This window comes from Acanthochromis polyacanthus, chromosome 12 (assembly GCF_021347895.1).
Source record: "Acanthochromis polyacanthus isolate Apoly-LR-REF ecotype Palm Island chromosome 12, KAUST_Apoly_ChrSc, whole genome shotgun sequence".
NCBI classification, from domain to species: domain Eukaryota; kingdom Metazoa; phylum Chordata; class Actinopteri; family Pomacentridae; genus Acanthochromis; species Acanthochromis polyacanthus.
Window position 1 is genome coordinate 28017420 of NC_067124.1, and position 24714 is coordinate 28042133.

At 39.9% G+C, this 24714-nt stretch overlaps 1 protein-coding gene across 2 annotated transcripts in view; it reads left to right on the plus strand.

Annotated features, from left to right (window-relative positions):
• sv2a (synaptic vesicle glycoprotein 2A) overlaps positions 1 to 24714 on the plus strand; it is a 61172-nt gene that overhangs the window by 30556 nt on the left and 5902 nt on the right. For both annotated transcript variants that reach the window (XM_022190465.2, XM_022190464.2), the window contains 8 exons: positions 11190 to 11370; positions 13158 to 13309; positions 14653 to 14786; positions 16258 to 16347; positions 16841 to 16948; positions 18096 to 18184; positions 19502 to 19666; positions 20971 to 21104. In XM_022190465.2, coding sequence (XP_022046157.1) covers positions 11190 to 11370; positions 13158 to 13309; positions 14653 to 14786; positions 16258 to 16347; positions 16841 to 16948; positions 18096 to 18184; positions 19502 to 19666; positions 20971 to 21104 — 1053 coding nt within the window. The remainder of the gene's footprint in view (positions 1 to 11189; positions 11371 to 13157; positions 13310 to 14652; positions 14787 to 16257; positions 16348 to 16840; positions 16949 to 18095; positions 18185 to 19501; positions 19667 to 20970; positions 21105 to 24714) is intronic.

Sequence of the window (24714 nt, forward strand, 5' to 3'; positions counted from 1 at the left end):
CCTGATGCACTGTTTAGTTTACACAAGAACTAACATATAAAACATTTATTTTAATCAAACATCTGAGGAGATGATCTGTAAATACTATTAAATATAATAAAATTAAAAACACAGTTTATCAATTAGGTTCAGGCCTGTAGGAGCAAAGACTGAAGGTGATAAAAACCCAAATTTGTGCAACAAATCCTAGCAATTGCAACGTAAACTTAATATCTCAACTCAGATGTTCAGTTGCATCATTTTAACGTTGTTGAGTTGGATGATTGCATAACCTTTTGCCCGTTTAGCAGTGCTGCTGCCACGTCAGTGAGCATTGTTTCCCTGCAGAAGGGGATGCCTGGGTATTGACTGTCTATTTAACTATTAGCTATTGTCGTCAGTCCAGATATTTTTTCACAGCTTGTGCTTGTACTCTAAAGGCTTCAGTTTAGATTAGTCTTTAGGTTTGATGAGGAAGGGTACTGCTCGAGAACAGCATGTTCTTTTTCAGCTCTGTTATATCTGACTGCTGCTGCTGCTGCTGGTCAGTGAGCTGCAGTGCTGCATCAATGACGGAGTTTATATTTATGAAAGCTTTTTTCCATTTTCCACTCCAGGTTTCCTCTCTGTAGGTTCTTGCAACAAACACGCATTTTTAACAAATGGGCTGTACTGCGGTTCCTGTGCAGTAATAGGCACTCTATATGGTGAAACAGAAGCACATACATGCACAAAGCAGAAAGGATACTCACTTAATGTAACACTTTGCAGCCATCCATGCCTTGGCTTGGTTGTTAGGCTGTTTTGGCTTTTTCATTTGGTCCAATCACAGAAAGGAAAAACAACTTCTAGTGCCAACATGCAGTGCACTCTAGTTCACATATACTGATCAGCCCTCATGCTGCCAAAATGGCTCTAAATCATCAGGGTATGAACACAGGACCTGTGGGGGCATCCTTTACTATCTGGCACTGGGATGTGGATCCTTAGTGTCCTGTGGATTGTAAGGTGGGACCTCCTTTGATTTGGCTCGGGTGCTTTCGATCGACACTGGATCTGAATCTGAGCAGACCGAGTCAAAATCCTGGCTGCTTTTTCATCCTCTTTGAGCCATTCTTCATCAGTTTTTGAAACGTTTTGGGGCACTTTGTCCACAAAGGGGAGGCCGCTGCCATGGAGAGGTGTTGGTTTTAATTTGGAACAATGCTAATGTGGGTGTCAAAGTAACATTCATATAAATGTCAGGACCCAAGGTTTCCCAGCAGAATATTAGATTGTCACAAGATAAACAATGTATGAGTCATATTTCTCGATGATTAATAAATTGCTGCAACATTTGATCGGAAACCAAGCCAAAGTGAAGTTGTAGTTCCATTCCACTGTTGACAAAAGTCCAGTAAAATTTCCTTGTAAAGCTGTCTAAGTAAATATTATAATGAAATGGGCAGTGATGGGAAGTACATTTACTCTAGTACTGTACCAAAGTACGGTTGTGAGGTACTTTTACTTCATTGTATCACAGAGAGAAATATTGTACTCTTTACTCCACATACATTTTTCTTTTATTTAAAGATCCACAATTCACCTTAAACCACTAGAACTGTTCACTCACAGCGATTGACCTGTAGAGATTTATCACCTCATTGCGTGGCCCTCTTTCTTTTAGACCATTAGCATGTTAAGCGTGTGCTGCAGCTTTATGGTTCACTCTCACTGCTGCTCACACAGAACTGCATTTGGCCACAGTTGACAGTGGTTTTAAGTGAAAAAGCTCTGATAAACACACGACATACCAGTCCTTCTTCAAGCAGCAGACACAATTAGCAACAAGCCAGTGAACATATAGTGGAACATTTAGCAGCTAAATGCTCAGTTTCCCAGGCATTGATTCAGCCTAGTCCAGAGAAATAACTTCTATTTTTAATTGAGATCTTTTATTAAATAGATCTTTTAGTCAAGAACAAGGGTTAATCCATGTTGGGAAAGCTGTCTAACAAGCTGAAAAGAATCTAAAAGAAAGGGAATAATAAACATTTCCTCACTCCAATAGCTTTGTTCCTGCTGAATTTGTAAATACGATGCCTTTAATAATCAATTTTCCTCACCTAATTTCAGGTGATCAGTTGCCAAAAAACAGATACAGACAAAGGAAAGAAATTAGGATGAAGTACAAAAAGAGTCAAGAAAGAATAAAGAGTGCTAATAAAAAGGATCAGAGGTTGCAGACAAAGGAGGGAGAACTGGAAGAAAAACAAAAGAACAGAAAAAAGTATCATGAGAGGAGTAAACACAGGAAGCACAGAAAAAAAGAGAGATTATTTTCTAAATTTTGTACTCTCTCCAAACCATTTCTTTCAAATGAAGTGGAGAAAAAGTAGAAAGCCTTACAACATAGTAACACTCAAGTACTCGAGTACAGATGATAAGTTAGCATCCAGGCTTGGTCGCCATCACTCCTGGCCCTCTTGTGTCATACCGGGGTGAGGAGGGGGATGGACCAGGAGGGAGACACGACTGGCCTCAATTCCCTCCCCTCTTGCTGTTACGCAACATGCCTGACTCATGCTAGAGAGCCTCTGCATCCCATGATTCCTTGTGTCCTCTGCCTCTCCCCCCCACCATCACACTCCCTCTCAGCGCAGTTGAAACAGCTACTTTAGCCTGATGCACTGTAGTGCAATCACGCATTGTGTGCATTTGCAGCCTAGTGGGAGACAATGACAGTCTGCACATGTATGAGCCTGCAGAATATTAAGTAGCTACTAAACAGACAAATCGCCGCTGCCCCCAAAGAGTCAGTCTCTTATTTTCTTTGCATGTTTATGGATCCTGTGCTTCTGATATGCTTCCAGTAAATAAGTAAATTAGAAGCAGAAAAGCTGGAGTGACGCTTTAAAAACGAGCGCCTGGTGCAGCGCTGTCGCCTGATGAGCTTCATGAGACACTTTGACACACAGCCGAGAAGCACACAGCGTTCGTCATTGATGTGTCCTTGTTGTGGAGCTGCAGAGGTTGCAGCTGCAGTAGTTGGTTTGTCATAATGGGGAGGAGAAATTGATTTGCGTTACTTTCAGCAGGCTTTGCCACACTGGAAGGAAATTTCTGGAAATGTGCCGGATAAGCACGAGTACTTTTATTTTCAAAGAGCTTTTCCACTGCTGCTGAGAGTTCAGCGTGTCTCCAACTATACTTCTGGTAAATATAGTCTTGAGGAGGAGGAGGTTTCTGCTGTAGCCTTGTAACTGTGCATTACCTCCATCTCATTATCTGTTAGTCTGAATTTTGAGAGATACTGCACAGTGTTCCCGAGGCTAAAGGGAACCTTTGTGTGTTATAATGTCTCTGTGGCATTTTAATGAACATGGAATCAGTAGCTGAAATCAAGGAAGAGGGGAGACAGAGGAGATGAAGAGAGGATGTTAGGACTACCTGCTTCTGTCTGACTCATTTTCAGTTCCTCTGGGAAACCTGACAGAGAACAGTGAAGGCGAATCAGGTTGGATGCTGTAGTCTGCTGAATATAATTAGCAACTACATTTGATACACATTATTTTAAATTGGGCTGCACAGTGGATGATGGTTAGCACTGTCGCCTTATAGCTAGAAGATCTCCATTTCTCATCCTGGCCTGGGCCTGGGATCTTTCTGCATGGAGTCTGCATCTTGTTGCATGTACTCCGCTTCCTCCCACAGTCCAAAAACATGCTGACCTTAATTAGTGATTCTAAATTGTCCCTAAATATGAATGCGAGTGTGATTGTGTGTCTCTCTGCATAGCGCTGTGATCGACTGATGACCTGTTCAGGGTGTCTGCTGCCTTCACCCGAAGTCAGCTAGGACAGACTCCAGCCCCCCTCTCAGGAAACATGAGCTGCTCATTTTCTTTGCCACATATTTTAGCTTTTAGTAGGATAGTAGTCAACAAAACAAAGTCTATTATGTAAATACCTACTTTAAAATCAAGTAATTATTTGCACAATGGAAAAAAAACTGCACATAATCTCTCACTCACGAAGTGGAGCGTAGCGCACTGAGTGAATCTGCCATCTATTCAAGGTTTCAACTTAGGATATTTGTTGTCATTGTATTTCTGCAATGAATCTACCTGCTAGCCTTGTTGCCTAAATGGATTGTAAATTGAAATAAAAAATGAGTATTTGCAGAATATCAGATCATTATAAACTGATTATCTTTTCCTGAAATTATGAGAACAGACTAAGAGCACCTTCAGATATTCATTTGTTTTAACTATGATACTTTGACTTCAGCATTATATTATATTATATTCCTCTATTGACAAATATAATGCAAACTAATTTAGATGATCCATGTTGGTTGTTGAGCTGTAATATACAAAAACACCAGAGATTGTTTAATCATTGACAATATGACTGCATGAGAGCGAACTGATCAACCAATCGACCACAACCACGACGTACTACTGGACAAAGTCTGGACCTGATGCTCAAGCGGTGTTGCCATTTTCACGTGGAACACAGAGCAGAATATTGTCAGACACATTTTCACTACTCAGAAAAAAACCTTTCTTGGTTTAGGTAAGAGGTGGAGTCTGGGTGGAGAGCACGGGATTCAGGACATGAAGCTATAAAGACTTTTTGTGTTGATATTAATACGTTGTTAGACATTTTCATGGACACTACAGGCCTACCTTTTAGGGGATTTGCTGCTATTTTTATGTAGCAAACCCACAGTAATTCAGACTGTCAGTAGAGTGCAGCCCTACATGATCTGCACCCTCATAGCAGATGCTTTCAAATGCCAGGAAAGTGCCTGACCTTTTGTGCAACACTAGAAACAGCAGAAACTGTTCGAGGAGGGGGAAGGTTTAAAGGTGCTTGAATCGTATTCTGCGGTTTTGGTGTTGAAAGAGCGAAAACCTGCACCACAGCTTTACTGACACAGACTTAGGCCGCTGCTAAAGCATTTATAAGCGAACATTGTCAGCAGTGATGATGGCTGACTGGCAAAACCAAGCGATGAGAAACTGCATCCTCCTGCGGTGCTGAAGAGTTTTTTACCCCCGGCTCATTCAGAAAGCCCTGTTCGCTCTGGCAGAAAGAGGAAAACCAGCTATTAATAGTGTCCCCCTGCCCTGCCCCCTCTCTCACACAGACACACAACCCTGCAGTGGCTCACACTTCTTTTTTTTTTTTTCATGTTCACCCACACACACATACGCACTACCCCGGAGCCTTTGGGAGCTCTGTGACAGCGCTGACTGGCCATCGTCATCCCCTCCCCTTCCTCGCTTTCTTTTCTTTTTTTTATTCTCTCTCGTCCATGCTCTCCATCGTCCATGCTCTCCGTCTCGTCCTCCCCCCACTTCCGCTCCTTGGTGACGATGTGCTCAGCTGTCTGGAGACGACTGCTTCTCCTTTTCCTCATCCATTCACACCTCATCCTGCTCATCTCTCTCTTTCTGTATAGCTCCTATTTTGCTTCCGGATATGAATTATTAAACAATTTAAAACAGTAGTGATTAGTCCATTTGCACATCTCCTACAACTTACTGCTAGCTGTAGAAGTCATTGTAAGTGGTCTGAATGAATATTGTATGAATCAAACCCAGATGGGCATAAAACACATATAAAACTTACATATATAAAAATACTACCAGTAGGAAAATTATTTAACTGAAAAAAATGCATAATCTAAGATTGTCTGTGAAACTCTAAGACATGATGAAATGGTTGGATGTTTTAAAATGCAAAAGTTGATGGGAGCAGAATCGCCATAGGAAAGATGTTATGGCCTTTGAATCTCCTTGTGGCCGTTTTTATTACACTAAAAACGGACATATTGTAGTGAGAATCTGGCAACAAAAGTGGCAAAAAAATGTGCTAATATCGTGGATTCATGTCGTGTTCAAAAAATGTAAAAACAGAGCTAAAACATTTTTACAAAGGGGAATAATGGAAATATCCATAATTAATTGTAACAGTAAAACCATGTCATTTTACAGTCACACATTGAAAGAAAAAATTAATGTTCGTAATAATGCAGACTTTAGCATTGAAATTCTAAATGTTTTTTCTGTGGATTTTGCTAGTTTCTCTGTGTTATTTAACAAAGCAGGGTTCATATATAAATTATCAATAAACTGTTCTTTAAAAAAGCGTCGGTTTTTCTGAGCCTGCCACCGTACAATCATGTACTTCTTGTCAAATGCACCTTAAAATCGTGTCCCATGAGGCATCAGTGTTGCAGTGCACGTTCTGCTGCAGTCTCTGTAGGTGGTGATCCCATTTGATACCAAGACGGTGTAATCAGCACCACCACTACAAGAATCCCTCACCAGCTTCCCACCAGGTGGCACTGCTGCAGAATACATATTTTTAAAAAAAAGTCTTGGTAATGCTGTTTTCACTGCACCATTCTGGATCTTCAAGGTGCAGTTTCAGCTGGCAAACCTTTAATAACTGATATATATTATGCCCTCCTGGAGGTAGTTGGAGCTATAGGTGGAAATCAGTATAGATTTCAAAATAGTTCAGACGTGTTTGGACCTAAACCCAAATCATAGCGTCTCATCTCTAAGCTACACCACAGTAGCACCACGTAAACGTCTATATAACATTTACTGTACATGTACACACACACACACACACACACATGCTCCTGTGCATAAATGTAGGCACACACAGACAACTCATGCACACTGCACCTAAATTTCACATTTTTTTAACTCATTAGTTAAAGATTAAACCAGAGGTGTCCAACATTTTTGGCTTCTTGCGGCTGACATTTCAATGTCTGTGAGTTGTTTGCAGCTCCACTAAACTGTTTTTTTTTTTAATTCAAACGATGCAATAACTAAACACAAATCAAATATTGGATAAAAACTGAAAATAGATTTGTTGATGAGAGCTTTTTTTATTTATTCTTTGTCTTCCACTAGTTGTGTTTGGAGCTCTCAGATTTTTGAGACACTGATGCTTCACTATTAACTCTGATGACATTCTGTGTACCAATACATATGCATCAGTCACAGCAACCAGACTTGTACTTTTATGTTATTACTTTTACTCCATTTTGCTGCGGCATACTTTTACTTCACATAGTAGTATTTTTTGAGCTGGTCCTTTTACATGTAATCGAGCATTTTTACGTTGGTGTATTGGTACTTTCATTTAAGGATCAACTGGTAGCTGACAACTGCTCCTTGCTGTGGCCAGAATCAGGCCAATTAGAGCAGTGATAGTGAAATGTTATTAGCTATTAAACCCAAACAATGGCCTGAAGGACAGCACACATTCTTCCATTTTAAATATAAGAATATTGCATTATATGTATTTATAAGAAATCTGTGGGGGAAAAAAAGTAAAAATTTGCATTCACCTTTGGGGATTTTTTTTAAAGGCTTTATTGATCTGAGGCAATATAGTGACAAAACTGCAGCATCACAAACTTCTCTACTTTTAAATATTGATGACGGCAAGATTTGACTTGTCTGTCAAGCTGTTAGATCAATCAATTATTTCGTCCCTCAATCAAACCAGATAATTTACAACATAAATTACCCTGGAGGCAAAGGCAGCTGCTAATGCATTCCAGCCACACAGACAGACAAACGCGAGGCGGCTGACTGTGATGACAGCAGGAGAGCTAATGATCCAGTGAGCGCTGAGGGGGTGACGGGTCAGCTCAGCAGGCGGACTCCCAGCCGGAGCTTTATGAAGACACGCTCACTGCAAGACTCGCCCCGATCGCTGTGCTCGTCTTTCTGTCAGTCTGTCTGTCTACCTTGATGCTGCTGCATTGCGGCTCCTGAGCCCAGTCATCACCGCTGGCTCCATGTGGCCACTGTGAAATCTGTGTTGTCAGGAGAAGCAGTTTACAGCTGTGTCTCTGCCCTGCTTCAGTTGGAACCACACACATATAAAGCCTGTGTTCATGAAAGCACAGCAACACGTGCACAGAGGACCCTTTGTAATCAGTCAAACAAGAAAGTTAAAGTCACTTTCTTCCCCAATTCAGCTCTGCAATGTTTACTCCCAAAATACTAAGGCAGGGGGAATGAGTCACACACAGACTTTAATCAGTGCCTTCAAAGGTCTTTCATCTAAACGGAAAGGAGGTCCCTCCTCGTATTATTGAAGTCAAGAACCTCTATCCTCAGTGCTAACCTTGACTTTTCAGTATTGTAAGCCTAGCGATCCCTAACATTCAGCTTCATTATCTCAGCGGTTAACTTGTTCGACTGTGGGATGGATCATCGTAGCTGATCCAACAGATCCGTTTAAAGCCTGTGTGGGCTGCTTCTTCTGTTTTCCCGCCTAATTGACCCCACGATGCCTTATCTGTCTGGCTCTTTCACTCCACTTATCAATATAAAGCCAGGCCTCAGCTTCATTTTTATTCTCCAGTTCCAGAAAGACAATATTACACACTGTGCTGCGGCTCCCACTGTGTGGAATACAGTTTGTGCTCTCATTATTGCTGTGAGGCTTAGTGTACTGTAAGCTCATTGTTATAGCAAAATAAAGTGTAAATGATGAAGCTGTGTCCGGGACAGCCCTTTCTGTCACACATGGCTTCTCCTACCACTGCTATACCAACTTTTTCTTATCTTTCCAGGTTCCTGCATAGATGAATGCATGCAATGAGATTTTAGCCAGTGCCAAAATGATTAAAAAAAAAAAAAAAAAAAATCACTTGTAAAAATGGAGCATTAAAAAATTACATATTTTTGGCCAGTTTGGTTTCATTTACTTAGGGATAATATTTTTTTTTTGTTTATGAAGTGGTCAAAAATATCAGGAGAATGTGTAGATTTAAACAACAGTTAAATAAGCATAGATTTATTGTATTTTTTTATTGTCTTTACTGCATGTGGCCCCATTATGCTTTCCATCATGTGTAGTCTGAGCGAGGACAAACACTGCACTCCCATCGTCTGACACTCAGGTGGAGGCTGAGGATGTCAAACCACCAGCTGCAGCTCAAACACGAAGATACTGTGGTTTAGTTCCTCCAGGGTCCTCCAAGATCCGTCTGTCCATCATTTGTCCGTCACCACTACGTTGATGGCAAGAAGTTCAGTAGTGTCTAAGTTGGCTTAAAGCCTTGGTCTCCATTAGTTCTCTGCAGAATGAAGGATTATAGGAATTCAACCAATGCAGACGCCATGGAGACGTATTTGCATGCAGACCAACAACAAGCCAACAGTGCCTCATCGACAAAGTGATGAAAGTGTGCACAGGTTGAATACTGAGTGGTCCGATGATAAACAATGCATGCAGTGCTTGTGACCCCTGATTCAACAGAACTCTGGTTCACCTTACTGTCAGCGCTGTCTCTTCTGCAGCAGAAGCAGATAGACCAACAAGAGTAGTTTACATTTGTGGTGGGTCAGTGTATTAAGACACTTGTACCAGCGAGGCAAAGTAAATCTTTCCCCTGTTAACTAGCTACATATCACCAATCTTTTCCCAGAATCATTCAAAATTGATCAGCCAGATGTTTAATTCACTAATGATATACTATTGTCATATTGGCAAAAACTGATTTAAAATCAACTGCATTGATTCAGTTTAATCTAATATAAAACAGTGAAGTGTGTTGATCTTCCAGTCAGTGTGTATTTAACAGAGCTTTACAGTAGTGATAGACTTAAACATACCATAAATGTAACATTATTAGACTTTTACATAGAGAAAAGTGGTCATGAGCTCCAAATGCTGCTCTAACAGCCGGGCTCTGTGCACAGGCCCCTTTTTCTCCTTATTCATTCCGAGTGTTCTCACCAATAAGTTGTGTCACTGGAGGCTCAGGAAGCGCGAAAACTGCTGACAGGATGTCAATACGCCGCCGGTTGCAAACGAGCAACTGGTGTATGTGTGGGAGCATCATCAGTGCTGCAGAGAGAGTCCAGAAACGGAGCTTGACAGGCAATCAGAGGGAGGTAGAGTTGGATAAGTGCAGGAAAGTGAGTCATGTTAGCACCTGAAATCACAAAACCGGATTTAAAAAGATGGTGTTTGTTTCTGCCATCGGCCTGCCGGCTCCCAGGTGACACAAAGCTGAGGAAAGGCAGTTTTTTCATGATATTGAAGCTACATTGTTTGTTGTCAGTGCAAAAAACAACGCAGATATTGAAGGATATTAGGAGTTATATTTTCTTCCAGTTATATGCTTGTGCAAAAGACTAGTTTCATATTTTGGAAGATTTAGTCGCTTTTTCTGTAGACTAAATGTACAGTTGAAGCTTAAAAATGTGCATATATAGTCAGTTGTATCTCATTTGTTTTCTTATGTAAGTTTAACACCTCCTAAATCTACCTCTATACTCCAGTTCTAATGAACCATAACCTGGTCCACAGATACAATTGGAGTATTAACCTTCTTATCTAACTTTCACCAAGAAAGTAAATAATTATATTTTCTATAAGCCTTGTGTTTAAACTTGCAGACCTTTTGTTACATAAACAGGGTCACACTTATGACATATGCTTCGCTGTTGATTGCTTTCATCTTTAGATTATAACCTTATCACCAGAGTTTCTTTTTCATCTGTAGTGTCAGAAATGTTTTATGGTAGCTTTCCAAGTTTTTCCTTCATAGTCAAGATCATATTTGTAGCTGCTGTAACCTACTCTGTCTCCATCTTTTCAGTTCCTCCCAGATGGTGGTTACCAAGCTTTGTTTCTTGTGCATCATTGTGGGAACATCACAATAGAAAAACCAGATCTCTGAAGACATTTATCTGGAGCTGAGCAGCTTCAGCTGATCAGCATTATGTGTAAAAGTCTTGCACTCTGGCTTTAAAGCAGAAGTTCAGACACAGTCAGTGGCAATGATTGATTCCAGTTTGTCATTTTGAACTTGAACTACTTTTATTCTTTCTAAGATCCAGATTATCTCTGATGTTGTGATTTAATTTCTTCCTTATCTCTTCACTTAAAAGCTGATCTTTGAAGTGAAAGTCTTGGCCGCGCCCTGCTTCTTTTAGTCTGTTTCACGCTTCATGGAAAATGCTTCAATCATGCTGTCAAAGCAGCTAATTTACTGGGCACTGGAAGTCTAATGAGAGTGGAAGAGAAGGTTGGAAGTAGAGTTTACTGATGAATAATAACTCATTATCAAGCCGTCTGTCTCTATTCTCCTTCTCATTATCTCTTCCCATCAGATTCCCCCGACACTACTCTACTCTTTCTTATTCACTGATTCTTCCCTCCTCCTCCCTCCAGGTCTGATCGTGTACCTGGGGATGATGGTCGGGGCCTTTGTGTGGGGCGGCCTGGCCGACCGAATTGGCCGGCGGCAGACCCTCCTCATCTCCCTCTCCATCAACAGCGTGTTTGCCTTCTTCTCGTCCTTCGTCCAGGGCTACAGCTCATTCCTCTTCTGCCGCCTGGCTTCCGGTGTGGGGTAAGTAGACGGATGAGTCACACAGGCAGAGCAGCCAGAGCTGGAAATTAGACAGTCACGACCACTGTTGTGCATCAGTTAACGTGACAGGCAGAGCAATGCTGCATGTCACGGAGCGCATGAACACGCAGCAGCTGTGTTGCCGTTAAGAGAAGTTAACCTTCCCCCTTTGTCTGGTGCCACTTACAGGAGTAATTTCATACACTTAAGTCAACATCTTCCACACAGTGAGCCAAAATGAACAGTTACTGATTGAAGTTACACATACATATAGTTGTAACTGCTCGACTAGTTTGTAGAGAAGCCGTGATTGTGGTTGTACTCCTTATCTGAAATGCATCTGTTAAGGCTGTTTCACAGGATTCTGCTTGTGCTGAATACTGGTGGCAAAATGTCAGTAGTCGTCTGATATCATAACATGACCTTCCCCAGGCTTTAGATACAATGGTGGAACATTAGGTTATCTAGTTGCAGCTGTGTTAGAAATATTTCTACATGACACCATGTTGTTGAGGATTTTTCAGTGATGCAAAAGGATGAGAAAAAACATTTCCCCAAAACAAAACATGCCCTGAACACAGCGTTCCTTTTCATTTCAAGCGCTGTATTTCCAAGCATACATTTTGGAAGGATCCAGGCGAAATGCTAAGTAAATGTTTAAGACATGTACGGTTGTCCCCCTAAATTAAAACATTAAAGAAGCAGAAAACTATTTTGAAAAACATCTGTAATGTTACAAATAGACGACACAGTAGACAGGAGCAGGCCTTTTCTATTCAGCACCATCAAAATATCTATTATGATGTCAGACAACCACTGAATTTATTGTGAAATTACATTTTCAGTTGTTGCTTCTGCATGAATTTTGTGTTTTACATAAATAAAGACATTTTCACCATACACTGATGCAAAAACTGAACAAATGGTGAATTACAAATTAGGTGTTTGAAACTAAATATATCTGAGGGGAGGATGAAACACAAACTTAAATGACTTCTATTTTTCTAGCCTGGCATCACTAAACAAGTACTCAATTATAAGGACAATGCATATCAATCAATATTTTGGTGAATGCTCTAGTATTTAGCTTGCGTTCTAATTCTCAGCTGCAGTCTTGTGGCAAGATGTCGACCATTAAAATGACAAAATTGACAAACGGAGACAAGATGCCATAAAACACAGCAGAAGACACAAAGGAACTGTAAGCAGCAAGAACTCCATGCAATGATGCAGCAACAACAAACGCTTTCCATATAAACAACCATACAAGAAGCACGAGCCAACAAAATACAACCCGGCAACACTACACGTATTCAGATTTAGTCCTGTATCATCTGCAGTTTTGTCCTGCTGTGGCTCCACATGATTAAAGGGTTGAAACGCAGAACAGGACTGAATTTGAATTCAAAACATTTTACTCACTTATGAACACACACACACACACACACACACACACACACACACACACACACACACACACACACACACACACACACACACACACACACACACACACACACACAAACTGTGGATATATCTTCAGAACGTACAATTGAGTGCTTTTTGGGGCAAATTATGACAAACAAAATCATGAAAACAATGTGCACATTGTGAGTCTGGAGGTTCTGTTCATTGTGGGTGCTTTTAAATTTCAATTGTCCACTTTCATGCCTCCGTCTTTCCTTCCCTTCCTCATCTTACCCACCATTTGCTGCTCCTCCAATGTTCTTTCCTCCTCCTGCTCATGATTTAATTTTCCTTCCTGTTTTCATACTTTAACACCACAGCATCGGCGGCTCCATCCCCATTGTGTTTTCCTATTACTCGGAATTTCTGGCCCAGGAGAAGCGAGGAGAGCATCTGAGCTGGCTCTGCATGTTCTGGATGATTGGTGGGATCTACGCCTCCGCCATGGCCTGGGCCATCATCCCACACTACGGTGAGAAAAAGTTAGAGCAGTGAGACAGCTTCTGCGATCATTGTCATTAACCAATGCAATATGTGTGTCTGTTACACACCAGAATTTGTACAGCCATTCGAAATTTAGATTCATAGTGAATGACAAAAGACTGTAAGACGTGGTGATGAATTTTAACTGGTTGTTTTTGCCATGTCCAAAATCATGCATACCCTTGGAAAACGTTGCAAATTATAGAAAAAATGCAGCTTCTATGCCATTCTAAATGTACCTGGTAATATCTACCGAGTTCTGAAGCGTTTTAATATTCAATCAACTGAGAACAGGTGATGCAGTAGTTCCGAGTCACTTGCAAGTCGTGGCTAAAACCATAGAGCTCATTAGGATTCATCACTGAGAGAGAGCTACACATTTTGGCTGCTGTAAGGCTATAACTACGTATTCAAGTGTTTTTAAGTGCAGAGTATCATCAGAAAGTACACATGGTATAAAATCTCAAAGGGCATGATAGGAAGCCAAACGTGACCCCTGCGCTGGCCAGAAGGGTAGAAGTATTCAAGGATCACCACTAAAAGTACCAGTTCTGGTAGCACCATTTCAATCACACACTCCTGCAGATACTGAACAACGCTCTTCTCCTCCAAGGCAGAAACATAAAAAAGCTCAGAAGGAAGCTGCTTGTTTTCAGTTCTGTGATTGAATGGGATGAAAATTGAGTTATCTGGGAACAGAGAATGAAGACGCATTCAACTCTAAGGACACCATCTTCACAGTCAAGCATGGTGGTAGGAATGTGATGTTTTGGGGCAGTTATTCAAGCAGCCTTGTTGAAGTTAATCATTAGAAGAGCAGATGACGTACAGATCCTGGCAGAAACCATCGAGGGCCCCGCAGGAAAAATTTTGCCTCGGGCAGCATTTGACCTTCCAGTGAGACAATGATGTGAAGAAACGGTTAGAACAGAGTCCAGATCTGAATCCCATTAGAATCTGTGGAGGGAACTGAAGACCAGAGTGATGGCAAGAAAGCCTTCAATCTCAAAGACTTGGAGATCATCACAGAGAAGAACTAAATAATATTTATTATCAATCACAATTTGGCATGAATATGAATGTTTATGGCCTTTCAAACCAGGGTTCAGGGATTTCTAGGGTCAAGCATCGGCAGGACTAATTTAATCTCTTTACCTAAAGTGAAACACAAAAGTTGCTCAACATGTCAAATAAACTGCTTTGGTACAAGGAGAGCAATCCAACTTAACAGAGTACTGACAGGCATGAAACCAGAGCTTTACAGTATCGCCATAGGAAGCCCCTCATGCTCATTGTCTTTGCATTTTTTGTCTCCTCTGTGTTCTCGTGCAGGCTGGAGCTTCCAGATGGGTTCGGCCTACCAGTTTCACAGCTGGCGCGTCTTTGTGCTGGTGTGTGCCTTCCCCTCTGTGGCGGCCATCTCTGCCCTCACCACCATGCCTGAGAGCCCCCGCTTCTTCCTGGAGGTCGGCCTGTCAGCTCGCACCACACTCAGAACTTGAATACATTTTGGCTGCACTCATGCATAACTAGTCTTGAAAACAGCAGGCATCGGTGCATTTAAAGTGTGAGATCCTGTGTAGCAAGCAAAATGCTTCATACCTGCAGAATATTTGGAATGACTAAATAAATATGTACATATAAACATCTCAGAGCGGGCTGAATATCAAAGTCCTGTTCGTACGTCAAGTACTGCTGAAGTGTTTGATTCCTATGCAGTGCATTTTGAATATGGACGCATAAAACATGGCAGAATAACAAGATTCTGTTTAAAAAGAAACATTCACATCTATGTTATTATTGCACATATTTAGCTAACAATATTATGTTAAACTCACAAATAGTCACACACCAGGTAGTATGACATAAATACATTTTTGTAGGGGGTCCTGAAAACTTTTATGCTTCAGTACGGAGATGTTTAGTGTGAAAGCTGTTTCCTAAAAATTAACCATATGCAACTGTTGTTCTCACATAAAACAACTAGATTTGGAAAAACATGATCAGTTCAGTTAATTTTTAAAAAATGTAGCACAAGGACACTTTGAATCTAGCTAACATCAGAGGACATCACTACACCATTCAAGTGAATAAAGATGCAGCTTTTTACAGACCTCTAGAAAACTTAATGGAAAAGTCACACAATAAATCTGAAGAGCAACTTGTTAAACTTTGACAAGTTTAAAATAGATACCGTTGTCAAGATGTTCTAGCAAATGTTTCAAGGACAAACAAATTTACTGGGAACAATCACATATTCGCATACATCCGTACAGAAACACAACCACATTTAATTTTTTTTTTTATTTATCAAAATTTTATTTAATCAGGAGATCCTTTGAGATTTAAATCTCTTTGAAGGGGCCTAGTCAAGACAGATCACAGATACTTTGTCATTGCACACTTTCATATACAGTGAAATTTCATTACACACCATTAATAAGTAACAAAGATTAAAAACAAAATATGTTAGTGAATAGATGATTGCTTTTTCTAGGTTGCAAGGCTTCTCTGAAGTTACCTGCAAAGAAAGAGATGACAAAGGAGCATAGAGAGGGATAAAAAGTGGGTGTGTCAATGTTTTCCTATTGATTTTAACTTTTTAAGAGAAGGAACAAATGCTAACAGTTTACTGAAGCAGTTGTATTTACCACTTGAGGAAATCATTTCTCCAACACTGAAATGTCAGAATTCCAGTGTTGTCACATTTGTTACTTAATCATTTCATAACACCTCACCCATTGATGAGATGATTGACTCAAAACACGCCTGAGTTTTACGACTAATCCCGGACTGCAATCATATCGGAGTCTGCACTGACACTAAACACAGGCTGTAAATAACCTTCAGGTTTGCAGCTGCTCCAGCATCACTGCAACTGCCACAACATAAACGCTCACTCGCATGTAAACGAGTTGTTTTGTTTTCCTCCTCCAGAATGGGAAGCATGACGAGGCGTGGATGATTCTGAAGCAGGTCCACGACACCAACATGAGAGCTAAGGGTTACCCAGAGAGGGTCTTCTCTGTGAGTTGCGCGCCAGAATATTAAGCTTTTAGAGTACAGTTTGGCTGTATGTGTGGAGAAAATAACATTGTCATAATGTGCAGCAGGTTTAGAGCTCTGTGCTGCATAATTCTGCATATTAATGAGTTAAAACAGATGTGCTCTAAATGTCTGTAATCTCTTAAAGCCCCGAGCTACAAAGTTCACAGTAGTACTTCAGTGAAATATGGTGACATAAAGATATCTCATAACCTCTTCTTACTGCATTAATAAGTAAAATTAATAAAAGTAACCGGCTGTGTTTAATAAAGGCGAGAGACTTAATAATATCCATGAAGAGTAATACTCAGCAATAAGACATTCAAATGAAACAGTGATTTAACTAAATGTACATTTAAATTTTGAATGTTACATTTTCATAATTTAATTATCGGTGAATATTAGAGACACATCTCTAGAAGAACAATACAGATCATTACATGTAAGTATTGAGTGACTGTGCTTTTCCACCAAGGTGACCACCATCAAAACGGTGAAGCAGTTGGATGAGCTGGTTAACATGGGCGACAATGCTGCCTGGCATGAGAAATGGAGGATAAAGCTCACTTCACTTTTCCATCAGGTTTGTCTGTTGTTGTTTTAACTTCACTGTGTTCTTATGTTAGCCTCGCCGCGCTAGACCCATGCTCTGAAGACGCAAGGGTCTCGGCACACTCGACAGGGAGGGAGAAGCCTCATTTATACAGTCAATGGGTGAAGCTCAAGTATATTACAGACATGTTAACAGAAAGATTATTCAGAGTCGGTGCTAATGGAGCTCTACGACTGTTGTCGTTTTTGTTGTCGACCCTGGCAAAGAATTAAATTCGTTGCCGTGGGTTGTCTAGCGCGGCTAGGCTAGTTGTTTCCGGTTGTTTCTGTCAGAATCGTCGCGCCTCTGTCGTCACTTAGTTACGCCCGCCTTCTGACTCTCCACTTCATGGTGATTCGTCCGGCCAGTTTTAGGAGCGTCCAACCTCGAGCCTTATGGAGGGTAACTAGACCCACCCTGGCAGAGAATTAAATTCGTTGCCATGGGTTGTCTAGCGCAGCTAGGCTGTTCTTATGTGGCAATGCTTCCTGTTTAGATGGCCAAGAGAAAGTGGAAGTGTGTAGTATCTAGGAAATGTATGTCAGCAGATCCATAACTTTAAATAACTTACAATGGATCGTGGATTAAAAAAAAACTTAATAAGGCCATCCTTTCTCCTGCGCCTCATATCAGTTCTATCGAATGAAAGCCAAATAGGATTGATTTCAGTTTTAATAGAACTTTTTAAAAATGTGAAACCAAGTGAGATGAACAGGAAACATGGTATACCAAAAGCAACGATATATAATGAGCCATTTCTGCAGAATGTTCAACTATTTCCATAAAACAGGAGTGTGCATACCAGAGTCTCCAAGCTAACACCTATAAAATGTGCTCACAACATATCATTAAGCAGTCGCAAACTGATATTGATGGGAGCCGTGTGTTATTAAAATAAATTGTAAATGAAATGCAGTACATCAATAAATAGGAGTTTTATTTCTGTGAGGATTCTTGTCTCTCTGGATGGAGTGTGTTTGGCATCAGCAGGCATTTATTGACTCCACCTGGAAAGGGATTCTGGGACACTGTGTTTACTTATTACTGAAGCTTGTATTCAGAGATGTCTGGTGTTTATTTGCTTTTATCTTCATATATATTATTTTGCGTGTCTCCTGTGTCTGCGTTTTTCCTTCAGGTGTGGAGTAATTTCCAGACTGTCTTCTCCCCTGAGTATCGCCGCACCACCTACATGATGATGGCCGTGTGGTTCTCCATGTCCTTCAGGTACATTCGGGTCAAGTAACGGTGCACTGATGCTGCATTTTTCTAGCTACCAGATCACTCAGTGAAGTCAATTTATTTGCAACAGCTTCAAAAAGAGCTGGCTGCTGTTGATCACAAAGCAGTCAGGTAGCTGTCGGTGATCTGAATGCAGAGGATGCCCAGCGTTCTGTCTTGTTAGTTAGCATGAACAGCTTTTTTCAGCTTTTGCTTAAAAATATAACGATATTGATCTCGCAAAGTGTTTCTTTTTGTAGTTGACAGTAAATCAGTAAACAATAATGCAAACGTAGAAAAACCACTGTAAAAGGTGTTTGCAGATCCTTTACTTAATGATACTTTTTTTTAAATTGTACTATTACAAGTAAAATACAAACATAATGGCATCAAAGTATATGAACAGTATACAGTACATACATTCTAAATAATTTTGTTTCTGAAATTGCCTCTGTAGATGTTGGTTTATCATTTTAGATGACGCTAATGTTAATGACTCTTTATAATATTAGTGTGCAATTGAATACCAGCCTGTCTACAACAACCTCACCTGTCAGTACTGTATATATTATATAACAATATGTGCATAATATATATTGCATAATTCCTAACAATAGGTGGTAAACAAATGTAGAAGAAATCCAACCTTTTTGTCTTTAATTTCAGTTGAATTAAGATCTGCTCTATTGGCCAAATATGTTAGGACAAACAAGAAAATTAGAATTTGGTGGATTTTTTTTGTTGATTTTTAAAAAAATGTACACAAAATAAAACCTACATGCATTTTAACAAGAGCAACAGGTTACCAAAGTAAAATGAGTGTTAAACTATTATGTGCAGCTTTAGATATGTGTAAAATAGTATCTTCAAAGTCAACCACAGTTTTAGCACAGAATTATAGTGAGCCCAAGTTTGGTGCAATAGACATTTATTGACAATAAGTACGCAGCTATATGTACCTAAGGTAGGCGAAACAGAATGCAGCATTTCTGATGAAATACAAACAGATATCCAATGGTTCAGCACTGGGATTCAGAATGAGTTGGTTCTGACTGATTTAGGCAGAGCAAAGGATAAAGTATAGTGTTTTTGAGACACATTTATTGAAAGTGTGCAGCAATCTTGAAGTCCTGAGGTTCCGGCATGATTTATATATAACCAGTAAGGAGTTTGGTGATCAAAGCGACGTTGCACTAGAATATTAATTCACACTAACGCTGCTCATGAGGCTTTTCAAAAGAGGCACCATGTTTCCTCTGCGGCCTGTCACCAGTAGCTTTGTCTTTTTGTGAAAGCAAAACTCTCCTTTATTTCTTCCTCCAGCTACTATGGTTTGACAGTGTGGTTCCCCGACATGATCAAGTACCTGCAGAAGCAGGAGTACTCCTCGCGCACCAAGGTCTTCGTCAAGGAAAAAGTAGAGCACGTCACCTTTAACTTCACCCTAGAGAACCAGGTCCATCGTCAGGGAGAGTATTTTAATGACAAGTGAGTTTACTTGAAAGACAATTTTGCATTTTACATTTTCCCCCTGCCTGATAGATATACTACCAGTCAAAAGTTTTATAATGCTCCAATTTTTCATTTTTTTAAGAATTGAAATTCAAGTAGTTCAAGTCTAATGAATAGCTTGAAATGGTACAAAGGTAAGTGGTGACCTGCCAGAGGTTTAAAAAAAAAAAAAAAAAAAAAAGGTAGGGTTCCCCAAAACTTACAAATAATGTCCATTTTAGAATTATACAAAAATGCCTTTTTCAGGGAACAAGAAATGGGTTAACAATTTAAAGCTGTTCTGCAGCAATGGAGGCTGATCAAGCATTGAAAGTTGGTGCTACCAAATCCTACAGATGTCCCAACTTTTCTTGATTACTTACAACCTTCTCTGTCTGTATAAAAGTAGTGTTGGAACACACCATGGCCCTATACCCTCGAGAGCATTATTTGAACAGTATTGTACTGCAAAAAGTAGTGTGCTGGTATAAAACGGCAAGGAAAAGGCAATTAACAATAGAAGAGAGACAGACCATCATAACACTTAAAAATGTAGGTCTTTCCTACAGAGAAACTGTGAAGAAAGTCAGAGTGTCAGTGGGTACAGTTTTCTTCACCATCAAAAGGCACTCAGAAACTGGAGGTAACTCTGACAGGAAGAGGCCTGGAAGAGCCAAAGGCACAACAGAACCAGAGGACGAGTTTCTAAAAGTTTGATTTCTATCGTGGAAAGAATGTTGCGAATGTGTTCAAATGATATATCTTCCAAAGGTGGCTACTTCATTGAGTCAAAAGTGTAGAATACATTTTGGTTTCTAATTTTTTTTAATTTCATTTATCTGTTTGATGCTTACATTTCAGAGTACAATGAGACATTTATGTGAATAATTTCCAGTAAAAAAAAAAAAAAAAAAAAATTAAAATTGCGGTGTTCTACAACTTTTGACCAGTAGTGTGCATATTTATTCACAGAGAGTAAATACTTTGTGGCGGCCAGCAACAAATCAGATGGAAATCTAAACAAGGCTTCAAAATAATTTATTCTGAATGTTGCTTTGATTGGATGAAAGCACTGCAGACTTGTTCATGTTTAACAAGCCTGTTTTTGATGTTTCCTTTGACCTTGCCTCTTCAGCCTGAACATGTGATTTCAGTTGTTAAAAATCACTCTAATATGGTAATAGAATATCTGACAGTCAAGCAGAAAGGCTTCGTTTGTCTGTTTGCATCCTCTTTTTGTCCCTACTCCCACATCACATGTCTTCATTATCTCTTTCCTTCCCTCGTGTAATTGCTTACAGGTTTATGAACCTGAAAATGAGGTCGATGGTGTTTGAGGATTCGCTGTTTGAGGAGTGTTTCTTTGAGGACATCACCTCCACCAATACCTTCTTCAAGAACTGCACCTTCATTGCCACTTTGTTTTATAACACAGGTAGGTAACACGCATGCATAAATACTGTATAGAGGTAAACGAAAAGGTGGGAAACCATGGCCTTACATCACATTTAGGTCAGCAACAAATTGCAAACCGTTTTCTCAGGGTTGCGTTTAATTGTAACTTGGACAAGTTTGCTTTTATTGAACAAATGAGAAGTAAAGTTAATGTTAGATAATGAATGAGAGTGCTCTTCGCAAGGTAAGTGTTTTGTGAAAGAGAAATGCGGTGCAGCAAAGGAGACCAACTGCAACCAAACAAGCCGAGGATGTCATGAATGGTAAATGTAATCCCCATCTCAACCTTACAGGCTCGAAAATAGAGAAGCTATGACGTTCGGGAAGACAGGCAGCATTTCATAAAGAATTAGTGGCTGTTTGCTTGTTAGAAATACCAAGAAAAGGTGAATAAAATCTCTTCTGAAAGTTGAAATGTGGTTGCATTGTGATCTTGTCTTTCTCTAAATCCCCATTTGAGTCACCACTGTAACCAGCACCATCCACAGAGGAAGCCACAACCAAGATCCATCGTGCAGAATAAAATACTTTGATTTACGCGTAAAGGCAAATTTTAACCAACACAGTGAGAGTTTGAATATCAATCAATTTCTAATCGTAATTGTGGTTTGAATGAATATTATTAGCAAATTCCAAATATTGCAATTTGGACATAAGAGGTGGGCTGTTAAATGATGACACTAATGTCGGGTTTTATTGCCTAGTGTTGATGGTATCTTATATGGTAATGCTCCATCACACCTAATTATGCAGTGAATATTGAGTCGAAAACTTGGGAAAAAAAAATTTAATTGCAATCACAACTGGATATTTTCCTTAATTTGTTTAATCCAGAATCCTGGATAAAACTAACAAAGATGAAGTGAGCCTGGCTATAAATTGGGCCTAAACTAAACTTGCAAACAGAAAAAAAAAAAAAAAAAAACCAACAACCAGACTTTTATCTTCCAAAAAAGCAGCATGGAATGGAACAACACAATGCATATAGATCAGACTCAGACTGCAAGATGACCGCTTCATCCGAAAAGGGCTCTTTTTACTCCTCCTCCCTAAAATAAAAGGTAAAACCACCTTCTCATCCACTGAACCAGGAGCACCTGTGAGAGAGGGGAAAAGGTGTCTTTAACAATTATGTGAAAAATCTCTTAGCAATAGTACTTCTTGTCAAAATGGCTCAATTACCTTCTTTTCTCGTTCCACTGGATCGCACTTTACCAAATTCAGCATTTCAGAGCTGCATTTTCAGATTTAAAACCGTTTCTCATTTACAAATGTCAAAGGATTTTTGTCCACTGCAAACAGTTTCACACAGAGAAAACTAACAAGATCTGTATCATACTGTATTGTACGCAGGGAGAAAAAAGGTTCAGCAGCTGTATCCACACATGCAGCCACAATAGGTGTTGTAGCCAGACGCTGCTCTTGCTTTGTTTTTGGTTTGGTTCATTACTTTTGTTATTTGTGTGTGTGCATGTGTGTGTACTACTTTAACCTCATTGGACTTTTACTATAGGACTGGACAAGTTAATGCATTAATTAATTAATTTATTTATTAACATAATTAATTAAGGTTTTTTTTGTTATTATTCTGAAAGTCCATTGCTCACTGCGTCTGAATACACATACAGACTAGCCATGGGTCACAGGAGGGCTGGATGCTGATCAGGATTTGGGATGGGCGTCATAACGTCTCACCCAAACTAACAGTGGAGGGAGGCTTCGGCAGACTGGTTGGATGCAGCGTGTGGGAGAAGTAGAGATAAACAAAAACAAGACGAGCTAACTAATGCCACAGAGACATAATTCGCTATAGACTGCAGTCCGATTAGTTTTGTGGAAGATGTCGGTCTGTGGAATGTTCTTAGGATCGAATACATACATACACACGTGGACAAAATTGTTGGTACCCCTCAGTTAAAGAAGGAAAAACCCACAATTCTCACTGAAATCACTTGAAACTCACAAAAGTAACAATAAATAAAAATGTATTGAAAATTAAATAATCAAAATCAGTCATCACTTTTGAATTGTTGATTAACATAATTATTTAAAAAAACAAACTAATGAAATAGGGCTGGACAAAAATGATGGTACCCATAACTTAATATTTTGTTGCACAACCTTTTGAGGCAATCACTGCAATTAAACGATTTCTGTATTTGTCAATGAGCGTTCTGCAGCTGTCAACAGGTATTTTGGCCCACTCCTCATGAGCAAACAGCTCCAGTTGTCTCAGGTTTGATGGGTGTCTTCTCCAAATGGCATGTTTCAGCTCCTTCCACATATGTTCAATGGGATTCAGATCTGGGCTCATAGAAGGCCACTTTAGAATAGTCCAACGCTTTTCTCTCAGCCATTCTTGGGTGTTTTTGGCTGTGTGTTTTGGATCGTTGTCCTGTTGGAAGACCCATGACCTGCGACTGAGACCAAGCTTTCTGACACTAGGCAGCACATTTCTCTCCAGAATGCCTTGATAGTCTTCAGATTTCATCGTACCTTGCACACTTTCAAGACACCCTGTGCCAGATGCAGCAAAGCAGCCCCAAAACATTACTGAGCCTCCTCCATGTTTCACCGTAGGGACAGTGTTCTTTTCTTCGTATGCTTGGTTTTTGAGTCTATGAACATAGAGTTGATGTGCCTTACCAAAAAGCTCCAGTTTGGTCTCATCTGTCCAAAGGACATTCTCCCAGAAGCTTTGTGGCTTGTCAACATGCATTTTTGCAAATTCCAGTCTGGCTTTTTTATGAGTTTTTTTCAGCAGTGGTGTCCTCCTTGGTCGTCTCCCATGAAGTCCACTTTGGCTCAAACAACGACGAATGGTGCGATCTGACACTGATGTACCTTGGCCTTGGAGTTCACCTTTAATTTCTTTGGAGGTTGCTCTGGGCTCTTTGGATACAATTCCAACGATCCGTCTCTTCAATTTGTCATCAATTTTCCTCTTGCGGCCACGTCCAGGGAGGTTGGCTACTGTCCCATGGGTCTTGAACTTCTGAATAATATGAGCCACTGTTGTCACAGGAACTTCAAGCTGTTTAGAGATGGTCTTATAGCCTTTACCTTTAAGATGTTTGTCTATAATTTTTTTTCGGATGTCCTGGGACAATTCTCTCTTTCGCTTTCTGTTGTCCATGTTCAGTGTGGTACACACCTTTTCACCAAACAGCAGGGTGACTACTTGTCTCCCTTTAAATAGGCAGACTGACTGATTATGAGTTTGGAAACACCTGTGATGTCAATTAAATGACACACCTGAGTTAATCATGTCACTCTGGTCAAATAGTTTTCAATCTTTTATAGAGGTACCATCATTTTTGTCCAGACCTGTTTCATTAGTTTGTTTTTTTAAATAATTATGTTAATCAACAATTCAAAAGTAATGGCTGTTTTTGATTATTTAATTTTCAATAAATTTTTATATATTGTTACTTTTGTGAGTTTCAAGTGATTTCAGTGAGAATTGTGGGTTTTTCCTTCTTTAACTGAGGGGTACCAACAATTTTGTCCACGTGTGTACATATATATATATATATATATATATATATATAAAGGCAACAGCACAGAACTGCTGCTTACTCTCCTTTTAA